Source organism: Rhinoderma darwinii, chromosome 3, assembly GCF_050947455.1.
Source record: "Rhinoderma darwinii isolate aRhiDar2 chromosome 3, aRhiDar2.hap1, whole genome shotgun sequence".
In the NCBI taxonomy this organism is placed as follows: domain Eukaryota; kingdom Metazoa; phylum Chordata; class Amphibia; order Anura; family Rhinodermatidae; genus Rhinoderma; species Rhinoderma darwinii.
The window spans coordinates 400,434,359-400,448,485 of NC_134689.1; the positions used below are offsets into that span (position 1 = coordinate 400,434,359).

Here is a 14,127-nt window from a genome sequence, read left to right on the forward strand (position 1 = left end):
GAAAAACGCCTGAATTATGTCCGTAAATAGGGCGTGTGAACATACCCTGAGGGACAAGCGCCCGCATCTTCTGCCCTATGCCCAGATCTTTCTGCAACCTCCTTATCCAATTGTATTTGTGTCCTCTGCCAGTGACCAAGCAATCATGAAGATGTAGCAGAGCTGAGTCTGTCGTTTGGTACAGCTCCTGGTGATTTATGTGGCTAAGATCATCCTGATCTTCCAGGTTCATGGCTATAGTGCCAGTACTAAAGAGAAAGCCGGTAAAGTAGCAGGGTAGGGCAGGATGGAGTATGTGACACTGTGAATAAAGGGGCTGATCTTCGCTGGGGCAGCACTGTCCTGTATATATTGTATAGGGTGGAGTGTTATTAGCTGTCACTGTATATAAGGGAACACTAGCGTATTCCAGCTCGTGTCTGCCCCTGCCGGTAAATTGTGTGTACTGCTTGGTTTATCATGTAATTCTGAACTGTCTTTCTATTGGATGTCGGGACGCATCGGGGCGTGGCTGGTGTTACAAGTCACATGATAGTGTGTAAAGTCCCGCAGCGGTAATACCGGGGACAGTTGCGGGATGGAGAGCTGCGGGTGGCGGGGACTGCTCGTACTGCTGCTGCTGGGATGTGTACAGCTGGGCGCCGGCTGCGGCCCGGAGGCGAGTGTCACTTCTCCTCACTAAAGCAGGAAGCGAAGTCCGATGTCCCCCAGAGTCCCATGTCTGTGAGGGGTGCAGTGTAGTGGGGCCAGTCGGGGTGCACCTGGGGGGTTGAGGGTGCAGTGTGTTGTTGGGGGTGCAGTGTGTTGGGGGAGATGGGGGTGCAGTGTGTTGGGGAGATGGGGGTGCAGTGTGATGGGGGTGCCGTATGTTGGAGGAGATGGGGGTGCAGTGTGTTGGGGAGATGGGGGTGCAGTGTGATGGGGGTGCCGTGTGTTGGGGGAGATGGGGGTGCAGTGTGTTGGGGGTGCAGTGTGATGGGGGAGATGGGGGTGCAGTGTGTTGGGGAGATGGGGGTGCAGTGTGATGGGGGTGCCGTGTGTTGGAGGAGATGGGGGTGCCGTGTGTTGGGGGTGATGGGGGTGCAGTGTGTTGGGGGAGATGGGGGTGCAGTGTGTTGGGGAGATGGGGGTGCAGTGTGATGGGGGTGCCGTGTGTTGGGGGAGATGGGGGTGCCGTGTGTTGGGGGTGCCGTGTGTTGGGGGAGATGGGTGTGCAGTGTGTTGGGGGAGATGGGGGTGCCGTGTGTTGGGGGAGATGGGGGTGCCATGTGATGGGGGAGATGGGTGTGCAGTGTGATGGGGGAGATGGGGGTGCCGTGTGTTGGGGGTGCCGTGTGTTGGGGGAGATGGGGGTGCCATGTGATGGGGGAGATGGGTGTGCAGTGTGATGGGGGAGATGGGGGTGCCGTGTGTTGGGGGTGCCGTGTGTTGGGGGAGATGGGGGTGCCATGTGATGGGGGAGATGGGTGTGCAGTGTGATGGGGGAGATGGGGGTGCCGTGTGTTGGGGGTGCCGTGTGTTGGGAGATGGGTGTGCCGTGTGTTGGGGGTGCCGTGTGTTGGGGGTGCCGTGTGTTGGGGGAGATGGGTGTGCAGTGTGATGGGGGAGATGGGGGTGCAGTGTGATGGGGGTGCCGTGTGTTGGGGGTGCCGTGTGTTGGGAGATGGGTGTGCCGTGTGTTGGGGGAGATGGGGGTGCCGTGTGTTGGGGGTGCCGTGTGTTGGGGGAGATGGGGGTGCCATGTGATGGGGGTGCCGTGTGTTGGGGGAGATGGGTGTGCAGTGTGATGGGGGAGATGGGGGTGCAGTGTGATGGGGGTGCCGTGTGTCGAGGAGCATGTTCTGTTCATATTGGTACGGAGAGGAGTGCAGGGAGCAGTGCCCTGAGACAGTGAGGAGTGCAGTGTATAGAGGGATCTAGTGGAGGTAAAGTATCGGGATGTAGGGATCCGGCGGCGGGTGATCTAGACCATATGGCAGTGATGAGGGGACCTGTTGATCAGAAGGACCAGAACTCTGATGTTCGTTCTTTATTGACTTTTCCTGTTATTCCAGACCTGCCCTGCAGCCCCCGAGGGCTTCCTCAATGTGCACCTCATTCCTCACACGCACAATGACGTGGGCTGGCTGAAGACGGTGGATCAGTATTACTATGGAGGTGAGAAGCTTTCTGTGCCAGCCAGTCACCTCTGTGCCACCCTTGTCTATTGACGTCACTGGCAGCTCTTGCCCTTTTGTATATTTCATACTCCAGATATAATACAAGATAAATCGTTACCAGACCCAGGAAATGTGCAAAAGTGAGATTTATCTGCAATCGGGAAGTGTCGCATCTTCTTATCATTACTTCCCCTAACGGCGTACATTAACCCTTAAAGGGAAGTTCCCATAAAAAGGGGGATTCCAGCTGTAAGAAAAAAAAATGTTGTTCCCGTGACATAAACACTGGACTTGTTTTTACTTGTAAAATTTCTACTTCTCGGTCCATAGATCTAGATGTGAAATTGTCACCTCTGCTACATTTTATATCTTGCAGGACGTAACAACATTCAGCATGCTGGGGTGCAGTATATTCTAGATTCAGTCGTTTCACAGCTACTCGCAGACCCCAGGAGGCGGTTTATCTACGCGGAGAGTGCGTTTTTCTGGCTCTGGTGGCAAGAGCAGAAGGAATCTTTACAGAGGGATGTGATTCAGCTCATACAAGAAGGTGAGCACTAGAGGGCGCTGTGAGATGCTCTGTGCACTCGTGATATTGACCATCTTCCTCTACGTCATAGGTCGCTTGGAGTTTATCAACGGAGGTTGGACCATGAACGATGAAGCGGCCACGCATTATAGTCCGATTATTGACCAGATGACCCTCGGTTTGCAGTTCCTACAGACTACGTTTGGTGAATGTGGTAGACCCCGGGTGGCTTGGCACATTGATCCCTTTGGACACTCGAGAGAACAAGCTCTGCTCTTTGCTCAGGCACGTGAAAAATATATAACTACTATAATACTGCCTCCTATATACAAGAATATAACTACTATAATACTGCCCCCTATGTACAAGAATATAACTACTATAATACTGCCTCCTATATACAAGAATATAACTACTATAATACTGCTCCCTATATACAAGAATATAACTACTATAATACATCCCCACTATGTACAAGAATATAACTACTATAATACTGCCCCCTATGTACAAGAATATAACTACTATAATACTGCCCCCTATATACAAGAATATATCTACTATAATACTGCTCCCTATATACAAGAATATAACTACTATAATACTGCCTCCTATATACAAGAATATAACTACTATAATACTGCCCCTATATACAAGAATATAACTACTATAATACTGCCCCATACATACAAGAATATAACTACTATAATACTGCTCCCTATATACAAGAATATAACTACTATAATACTGCTCCTATATACAAGTATATAACTACTATAATACTGCCCCCTATGTACAAGAATATAACTACTATAATACTGCCCCCTATATACAAGAATATAACTACTATAATACTGCTCCCTATATACAAGAATATAACTACTATAATACTGCCCCCTATATACAAGTATATAACTACTATAATACTGCCCCCTATGTACAAGAATATAACTACTATAATACTGCTCCTATATACAAGAATATAACTACTATAATACTGCCAACTATGTACAAGAATATAACTACTATAATACTGCCTCCTATGTACAAGAATATAACTACTATAATACTGTCCCTATATACAAGAATATAACTACTATAATACTGCCCCCTATGTACAAGAATATAACTACTATAATACTGCCCCTATATACAAGAATATAACTACTATAATACTGCCCCTATATACAAGAATATAACTTATAATACTGCCCCCTTTATACAAGAATATAACTACTATAATACTGCCCCTATATACAAGAATATAACTACTATAATACGGCCTCCTTTGTACAAGAATATACTATATTACTGCCCCTATATACAAGAATATAACTACTATAATACTGCTCCTATATACAAGAATAGAACTACTATAATACTGCCCCTATATACAAGAATATAACTACTATAATACTGCTCCTATATACAAGAATATAACTACTATAATACTGCCTACTATATACAAGAATATAACTACTATAATACTGCCCCAATATACAAGAACTACTATAATAATGCCCCTATATACAAGAACTACTATAATAATGCTCATATATACAAGAATATAACTACTATAATACTGCCTACTATATACAAGAATATAACTACTATAATACTGCCCCAATATACAAGAATATAACTACTATAATACTGCCCCTATATACAAGAATATAACTACTATAATACTGCCCCTATATACAAGAATATAACTACTATAATAGTACGGCCTCCTGTGTACAAGAATATACTATATTACTGCCCCTATATACAAGAATATAACTACTATAATACTGCTCCTATGTACAAGAATATAACTACTATACTACTGCCTCCTATATACAAGAATATAACTACTATAATACTGCCCCTATATACAAGAATATATCTACTATAATACTGCCCCTATATACAAGAATATAACTACTATAATACTGCCTCCTATATACAAGAATATAACTACTATAATACTGCCCCTATATACAAGAATATAACTGCTATAATACTGCTCCTATGTACAAGAATATAACTACTATAATACTGCCCCTATATACAAGAATATAACTACTATAATACTGCCTCCTATGTACAAGAATATAACTACTATAATACTGCCCCCTATATACAAGAATATAACTACTATAATACTGCTCCCTATATACAAGAATATAACTACTATAATACTGCTCCTATATACAAGAATATAACTACTATAATACTGCCCCTATATACAAGAATATAACTACTATAATACTGCCCCCAATATACAAGAATATAACTACTATAATACTGCCCCCTATATACAAGAATATAACTACTATAATACTGCTCCTATATACAAGAATATAACTACTATAATACTGCTCCCAATATACAAGAATATAACTACTATAATACTGCCCCCTATATACAAGAATATAACTACTATAATACTGCTCCTATATACAAGAATATAACTACTATAATACTGCCCCTATATACAAGAATATAACTACTATAATACTGCCCCCAATATACAAGAATATAACTACTATAATACTGCCCCCTATATACAAGAATATAACTACTATAATACTGCTCCTATATACAAGAATATAACTACTATAATACTGCTCCCAATATACAAGAATATAACTACTATAATACTGCCCCCTATATACAAGAATATAACTACTATAATACTGCTCCTATATACAAGAATATAACTACTATAATACTGCCCCCTATGTACAAGAATATAACTACTATAATACTGCCCCCAATATACAAGAATATAACTACTATAATACTGCCCCAGGATAAGTTGTCAGGGTGTATTTGTCATCTCTGCTGTAACTGTGTCACCTCACAACGTCCTCTCGTTGTCTGATAGATGGGATATGATGGACTGTTTTTCGGCCGGTTGGATTATCAGGATAAAGCAAATCGAGAGAGGGACAAAAAGATGGAGATGATCTGGAGGGGAAGCGATGATCTAGCAGCACCCACTGCCGACCTCTTCACTGGTCAGTCACAAGATTTTCTCTTCTATTCTGTGTGAAATATCCCCAATAAATATAAGCAGGGGCGTAGCTAAAGGCTCATGGGCCCCGATGCAAAGTTCTTCTTGGTGCCCCCCCCCCCCCAAACTTCTCATGGCCGACGGTCCGCAGCTTTCAGCTGCATTGCTGGGTCTCCTAAGTGACCAAACGATGCAGCACTAGCAGCCGGGGGCGTCACTAAGGACTTGAAACGTCAGGGGAAAAAGCCCCAATACATATGTTTCCGCCCAAAAAAATGTGTATATAGCAGACAGCATATCTTTAGCACTACGACCCTATAGCTTTGGATGGGATTAGATAGTGACTCAGCAGACAGTATCACACATGATAGGATTAGATACCGTGGCTCAGCAGACAGTATCACACATGATAGGATTAGATACAGTGGCTCAGTAGACAGTATCACACATGATAGTATTAGATACCGTGGCTCAGCAGACTGTATCACACATCACAGGATTAGATTTAGGGCCCAGCTCGCTGACATTGCGGCTTCGGCGCTGGACCCAGGAAAGGTAAGAATAAAAATTGTTTTTGCTTTTTTGTGTGTTTGTTTGTGTTTTTATTTTTTGTTTTTTTTACGAGTTTGGATGTTGGACTACTTTGGTTTTGAGGACTACTTCGATGACAACCATTTTATTGAGAATAAAAAAAACGCTAACGAGGGTTGTGTGTGGGATTTTTATTTCAATAAATTTTTTTTCTTTTTTTTTTTTTCCCCCTAAACTTTATTACTTCCGCCTTATTAATAGCTGCCGGCTGATTGACAACGTCCATTACTAAGGCGAGGCTTCATGTTAGACATGAAGAGGCCATCACTAACCCCCATTATTACCCGGGTACCCACCGCCACCAGGGGTACCCGGAAGAGCTGGGTACGATTCTGTAGTGATGGTTGGGCAGTGGCGTGGCCGCAGGCTGGTGTTATTAGGCTGGGGGAGCCCAAAAAACAGTGGCCCTTCCCACCCTGGTAATGCTAGCCTGCTGTTGTATCTGACTGGTTAAAAAGATGGGGGAACCTCACATTGTTTTTTCCAGTTATTTTATTTATTTGAAAAAAAATCACGTGGGGCCCCCCATTTTTGATAACCAGCCAGATACAACATGGCAACAGCAGGCTAGCATTACCAGGGTGGGAAGGGCCACTGTTTTTGGGCTTTCCCAGTCTAATAGCGCCAGCCTGCGCCGCCCCAGTGCCCGGCCTGCACTATAGATGGTCGGATACTGGATTGTACCCAGCTCTTCCCGGTACCCCTAGTGGCAGTGGGTAATGGGGTTAGTGATAGTCTCTTCATGTCTAACATTGACAACGTCCATTACTAAGGCGAGGCTTAATCAGCCGGCGGCCATTACTAAGGCGGTAGTAATAAAGTTTAAAAAAAATACAAAGACATAGAAAAAACCCCCACACAACTCTCATTATCCGTTTTATTGATGATGATGGAAAAAAGAAAAAAAAAAGCCGTCATTGAAGTAGTCCTCGAATCCAATGACCGAACATTTAAACAAAACACAAACACACATTAGTAAGGGCCTGTTCACATCACCGCTGCCCTTCCGTATGGTTTCTGTTGGGTAACGCCTCAACGGAAACTACTGCGCTATTGATTTTGTCAAGAACAACGGAACCCTGTCACAACGGTGACAAACGGAAATCGTTAGCATCATTTCCGTCACCATGGAGATCAGTTGTGAGGGAAACTGAAGCTGAGGTTTTAGTTTGCCGTTCCGTTGAGGGGTTATCCGACGGGACTCCTCGGCGAAGGGTCAACGGTGATGTGAACACAACCTAACACACATGGTGGGCTTGGATACAGGGCCCACGTGCATGTGTGATACTGTTTGTTGGACGTCCGCGTCGACGATTCAGCGTGAGAAAGTGACCGGAATGAAGAGGGAAGTAGCGCCCGTACGAGCCCTGCACCCCCTTCAAAACAGCTGATTGGCGGGGGTCCGACCCATCTGCTCCAACAGATGGTGGTATTAAACTTCCCTTCCTCTTCGGCCGCAGCGGAGGTCCTGACTCCATCCAGGGTCGGGATGTTGTGCGCATAGCGTTGTGACGTCGGGACCGCCGCTGCGCTCCGGAATGAGGAATAGAAGTACTGTCAGTCACAATAATAACGGGGGCCCGTGTAGTTTATTACATAGACCCCAGTTACTATAGTAACTTTTCATTGATGTGTTGCGGGGGGGCCTGGTCGCAATTGCGACCGCTGTGACCCCTATAGTTACGCCACTGAATAGAAGTCCAGCTCCCACAGAACTTATCATCCAACTTATCTATAAAAGCGTCCCCAAAGAGTTTAGTTAGAATACGAGCTCTGCTACATCTATCAGGAGTTACAATTGTTGAGTAACTGCCGGGATGAGTGCTGGGTAATGGTGCCATCATCCGCCAGTCGTCTGATCATGTTGGCATCTCTTCCAGGTGTCCTACCCAATGGATACAACCCTCCAGACGGCTTCTGCTGGGATCAGTTGTGTGCGGATCCCCCGATCATGGATAATCCACAAATGGAGGACAATAATGTAGATGCCGTATTAGAGTTGTTTCTGAAGACTGTAAACATACAGGTATTAGACTGTACTATATCATAACCTGTGCTGTGTATACCTGTAATATGAGGTGTGTACTGTACCTGGCTGTGTATACCTGTACTATGAGGAGAGGTGTATACCTGTAGTATGAGGTGTGTACTGTACCTGTGCTGTGTATACCTGTAATATGAGGTGTGTACTGTACCTGGCTGTGTATACCTGTACTATGAGGAGAGGTGTATACCTGTAGTATGAGGTGTGTACTGTACCTGTGCTGTGTATACCTGTAATATGAGGTGTGTACTGTACCTGGCTGTGTATACCTGTACTATGAGGAGAGGTGTATACTTCTAGTATGGGGAGAGGTGTGTACTGTACCTGCGCTGTGTGTACTGTACCTGCGCTGTGTATACCTGTAGTATGAGGAGAGGTGTGTGCTGTACCTGGCTGTGTATACCTGTAGTATGGGGAGAGGTGTGTACTGTACCTGGCTGTGTATACCTGTAGTATGGGGAGAGGTGTGTACTGTACCTGCGCTGTGTATACCCGTAGTATGGGGAGAGGTGTGTACTGTACCTGCGCTGTGTATACCCGTAGTATGAGGAGAGGTGTGTACTGTACCTGCGCTGTGTATACCTGTAGTATGAGGAGAGGTGTGTGCTGTACCTGGCTGTGTATACCTGTAGTATGGGGAGAGGTGTGTACTGTACCTGCGCTGTGTATACCCGTAGTATGGGGAGAGGTGTGTACTGTACCTGCGCTGTGTATACCCGTAGTATGAGGAGAGGTGTGTACTGTACCTGCGCTGTGTATACCTGTAGTATGAGGAGAGGTGTGTGCTGTACCTGCGCTGTGTATACCCGTAGTATGAGGAGAGGTGTGTACTGTACCTGCGCTGTGTATACCTGTAGTATGAGGAGAGGTGTGTGCTGTACCTGGCTGTGTATACCTGTAGTATGGGGAGAGGTGTGTACTGTACCTGGCTGTGTATACCTGTAGTATGGGGAGAGGTGTGTACTGTACCTGCGCTGTGTATACCCGTAGTATGGGGAGAGGCGTGTACTGTATCTGCGCTGTGTGTACCTGTAGTATGGGGAGAGGTGTGTACTGTACCTGCGCTGTGTATACCTGTAGTATGGGGAGAGGTGTGTACTGTATCTGCGCTGTGTATACCTGTAGTATGGGGAGAGGCGTGTACTGTATCTGCGCTGTGTATACCTGTAGTATGGGGAGAGGCGTGTACTGTACCTGCGCTGTGTATACCTGTAGTATGGGGAGAGGTGTGTACTGTACCTGCGCTGTGTATACCTGTAGTATGAGGAGAGGTGTGTACTGTACCTGGCTGTGTATACCTGTAGTATGGGGAGAGGTGTGTACTGTACCTGCGCTGTGTATACCCGTAGTATGAGGAGAGGTGTGTACTGTACCTGCGCTGTGTATACCTGTAGTATGGGGAGAGGTGTGTACTGTACCTGCGCTGTGTATACCTGTAGTATGGGGAGAGGTGTGTACTGTACCTGCGCTGTGTATACCTGTAGTATGGGGAGAGGTGTGTACTGTACCTGCGCTGTGTATACCCGTAGTATGAGGAGAGGTGTGTACTGTACCTGCGCTGTGTATACCTGTAGTATGAGGAAAGGCGTGTGTTGTACCTGTAGTATGAGGAGAGGTGTGTACTGTACCTGTGCTGTGTATACCCGTAGTATGGGGAGAGGTGTGTACTGTACCTGCGCTGTGTATACCCGTAGTATGGGGAGAGGTGTGTACTGTACCTGCGCTGTGTATACCCGTAGTATGAGGAGAGGTGTGTACTGTACCTGCGCTGTGTATACCTGTAGTATGAGGAGAGGTGTGTACTGTACCTGCACTGTGTATACCTGTAGTATGAGGAGAGGTGTGTACTGTACCTGCGCTGTGTATACCTGTAGTATGGGGAGAGGTGTGTACTGTACCTGGCTGTGTATACCTGTAGTATGGGGAGAGGTGTGTGTGTGCTGTACCTGGCTGTGTATACCTGTAGTATGAGGAGAGGTGTGTGCTGTACCTGCGCTGTGTATACCTGTAGTATGAGGAGAGGTGTGTACTGTACCTGGCTGTGTATACCTGTAGTATGAGGAGAGGTGTGTACTGTACCTGCGCTGTGTATACCTGTAGTATGGGGAGAGGTGTGTGCTGTACCTGCGCTGTGTATACCTGTAGTATGGGGAGAGGTGTGTACTGTACCTGCGCTGTGTATACCCGTAGTATGAGGAGAGGTGTGTACTGTACCTGCGCTGTGTATACCTGTAGTATGGGGAGAGGTGTGTACTGTACCTGCGCTGTGTATACCTGTAGTATGAGGAGAGGTGTGTACTGTACCTGCGCTGTGTATACCTGTAGTATGGGGAGAGGTGTGTACTGTACCTGCGCTGTGTATACCTGTAGTATGGGGAGAGGTGTGTACTGTACCTGCGCTGTGTGTACCTGTAGTATGGGGAGAGGTGTGTACTGTACCTGGCTGTGTATACCTGTAGTATGAGGAGAGGTGTGTACTGTACCTGCGCTGTGTATACCTGTAGTATGGGGAGAGGTGTGTGTGTGCTGTACCTGGCTGTGTATACCTGTAGTATGGGGAGAGGTGTGTGTGTGCTGTACCTGCGCTGTGTATACCTGTAGTATGGGGAGAGGTGTGTGTGTGCTGTACCTGCGCTGTGTATACCTGTAGTATGGGGAGAGGTGTGTGTGTGTGTGTGTGTGTGTGTGTGTGCTGTACCTGCGCTGTGTATACCTGTAGTATGAGGAGAGGTGTGTACTGTACCTGCGCTGTGTATACCTGTAGTATGGGGAGAGGTGTGTACTGTACCTGGCTGTGTATACCTGTAGTATGAGGAAAGGTGTGTACTGTACCTGCGCTGCGTATACCTGTAGTATGGGGAGAGGTGTGTGTGTGCTGTACCTGCGCTGTGTATACCTGTAGTATGGGGAGAGGCGTGTACTGTATCTGCGCTGTGTATACCTGTAGTATGGGGAGAGGTGTGTACTGTACCTGGCTGTGTATACCTGTAGTATGGGGAGAGGTGTGTGTGTGCTGTACCTGGCTGTGTATACCTGTAGTATGGGGAGAGGTGTGTGTGTGCTGTACCTGCGCTGTGTATACCTGTAGTATGGGGAGAGGTGTGTGTGTGCTGTACCTGCGCTGTGTATACCTGTAGTATGGGGAGAGGTGTGTGTGTGTGCTGTACCTGCGCTGTGTATACCTGTAGTATGAGGAGAGGTGTGTACTGTACCTGCGCTGTGTATACCTGTAGTATGGGGAGAGGTGTGTACTGTACCTGGCTGTGTATACCTGTAGTATGAGGAAAGGTGTGTACTGTACCTGCGCTGTGTATACCTGTAGTATGGGGAGAGGTGTGTGTGTGCTGTACCTGCGCTGTGTATACCTGTAGTATGGGGAGAGGTGTGTGTGTGCTGTACCTGCGCTGTGTATACCTGTAGTATGGGGAGAGGCGTGTACTGTACCTGGCTGTGTAGTATTAGTCCCTCATTACTTCTGATACCTCCCAATAGGCAAGCAAGTATCGCGCCAACCACACTATTCTGACCATGGGGTCTGATTTCCAGTATGAGAACGCCATCCCGTGGTTTAAGAACATGGACAAACTTATTAATCTGGTGAATGCGCAGGTGAGGTGCTTGTTATTACGCTAGTTATCCCATAACATGGAAACGGCGTCATCACTAAATCATTAAACTTTTTTTTCCCTAGCAAGCGAATGGAAGCAAAGTGAATGTGATTTACTCTACACCAAGCTGCTACCTGACGGCATTAAACCGAGCCAACCTGAGCTGGTGAGGACAGGACCTGTATGGAGGCTGCGTAGAGCGTCATTGACCTCTATGTAGCAGTGAGACGTCTCGGATATCACCAAATCCTGCCCTCGAGAAAGGGAGCATCTTTGGCATTAATTGTGCCATTTTAGTGGGTGCAGAAGTCCTAACCCAAAGGCTCCTATTTTGGGGGACATGTCCCCTTTAAGAGAAACGAGAACACCAGATCCCCCACAGCTTTCCATTTCCAGATTGTGCAATCCCCTAAATGGTCCCAATGAGCTGCTCCTTAGAATATTATGCAAATTGTTCCTATAATAAACCCATGGGGCATGGCAAATATCAAATTTCCCTAGTGCCTCCCTGCATGTGGCAGAATACAGGCTGCTGTTTGGTCACATTTATCAATGGTATTTAAGAGAAGACTTGGTTCAATATATCTGAAAATTTGGCAAAATGTATTGTAAATCCACACACCTAGCATAAGCCGCCGTTACTGGGGTCTGTAAGGAAGGGGCAAATCCGCTTCTAAATACACCACAAAAACGGCGTGTTACTTGTGCAGATTTTTACGTAGATCCATAGCGTAACCTGTCCGCCACGTCTTATCTGTACTCTGTGTTTCAGGCCAGTGAAGGACGACGATTTTCTCCCGTATGCGGATGGTCCTCACATGTTTTGGACGGGATACTTCACCAGCCGGCCGGCCTTTAAGCGCTACGAGAGGCTCAGCAACAACTTCCTGCAGGTGAATCGCGGCTTATGTTACATAGCATAGGGAAGATTGTCACCACACTGAAGAGCAACAACCATAATGTCTTTCCTTTTAACTATCAGGTCTGCAACCAGCTCGAGGCCTTGACCGGGGCAGCAGCAACACAAGGACCATACGGGACCAGCAGCAGCTTGACACTGAGTGAGTGTCCTATTCCCCCCACCCGGCTCCTGATCCTCTTATTACCCTGTAACATCTTATTACAGTAACCCGGCTCCTGATCCTCTTATTACCCTGTAACATCTTATTACAGTAACCCGGCTCCTGATCCTCTTATTACCCTGTAACATCTTATTACAGTAACCCGGCTCCTGATCCTCTTATTACCCTGTAACATCTTATTACAGTAACCCGGCTCCTGATCCTCTTATTACCCTGTAACATCTTATTACAGTAACCCGGCTCCTGATCCTCTTATTACCCTGTATCATCTTATTACAGTAACCCGTCTCCTGAGCCTCTTATTACCCTGTAACATCTTATTACAGTAACCCGGCTCCTGATCCTCTTATTACCCTGTAACATCTTATTACAGTAACCCGGCTCCTGATCCTCTTATTACCCTGTAACATCTTATTACAGTAACCCGGCTCCTGATCCTCTCATTACCATGTAACATCTTATTACAGTAACCCGGCTCCTGATCCTCTTATTACTCTGTAACATCTTATTACAGTAACCCGGCTCCTGATCCTCTTATTACCCTGTAACATCTTATTACAGTAACCCGGCTCCTGATCCTCTTATTACCCCTGTAACATCTTATTACAGTAACCCGGCTCCTGATCCTCTTATTACCCTGTAACATCTTATTACAGTAACCCGGCTCCTGATCCTCTTATTACCCTGTAACATCTTATTACAGTAACCCGGCTCCTGATCCTCTTATTACCCTGTAACATCTTATTACAGTAACCCGGCTCCTGATCCTCTCATTACCATGTAACGTCTTATTACAGTAACCCGGCTCCTGATCCTCTTATTACTCTGTAACATCTTATTACAGTAACCCGGCTCCTGATCCTCTTATTACCCTGTAACTTCTTATTACAGTAACCCGGCTCCTGATCCTCTTATTACCCTGTAACATCTTATTACAGTAACCCGGCTCCTGAGCCTCTTATTACCCTGTAACATCTTATTACAGTAACCCGGCTCCTGATCCTCTTATTACCCCTGTAACATCTTATTACAGTAACCCGGCTCCTGATCCTCTTATTACCCTGTAACATCTTATTACAGTAACCCGGCTCCTGATCCTCTTATTACCATGTA

General features: G+C 46.0%; 1 protein-coding gene across 1 annotated transcript in view; it reads left to right on the forward strand.

Moving 5' to 3' along the window:
* The first annotated feature begins 519 nt into the window (after nucleotides 1-519).
* Nucleotides 520-14,127, forward strand: part of MAN2B1 (mannosidase alpha class 2B member 1) — a 39,514-nt gene continuing 25,906 nt past the window's right edge. Inside the window, exons 1-10 of the mRNA XM_075859117.1 lie at nucleotides 520-658; nucleotides 2,055-2,157; nucleotides 2,536-2,709; nucleotides 2,780-2,973; nucleotides 5,561-5,693; nucleotides 8,161-8,306; nucleotides 11,817-11,933; nucleotides 12,016-12,098; nucleotides 12,705-12,825; nucleotides 12,915-12,993. Coding sequence (XP_075715232.1) covers nucleotides 578-658; nucleotides 2,055-2,157; nucleotides 2,536-2,709; nucleotides 2,780-2,973; nucleotides 5,561-5,693; nucleotides 8,161-8,306; nucleotides 11,817-11,933; nucleotides 12,016-12,098; nucleotides 12,705-12,825; nucleotides 12,915-12,993 — 1,231 coding nt within the window. The 5' untranslated portion in view covers nucleotides 520-577. The remainder of the gene's footprint in view (nucleotides 659-2,054; nucleotides 2,158-2,535; nucleotides 2,710-2,779; nucleotides 2,974-5,560; nucleotides 5,694-8,160; nucleotides 8,307-11,816; nucleotides 11,934-12,015; nucleotides 12,099-12,704; nucleotides 12,826-12,914; nucleotides 12,994-14,127) is intronic.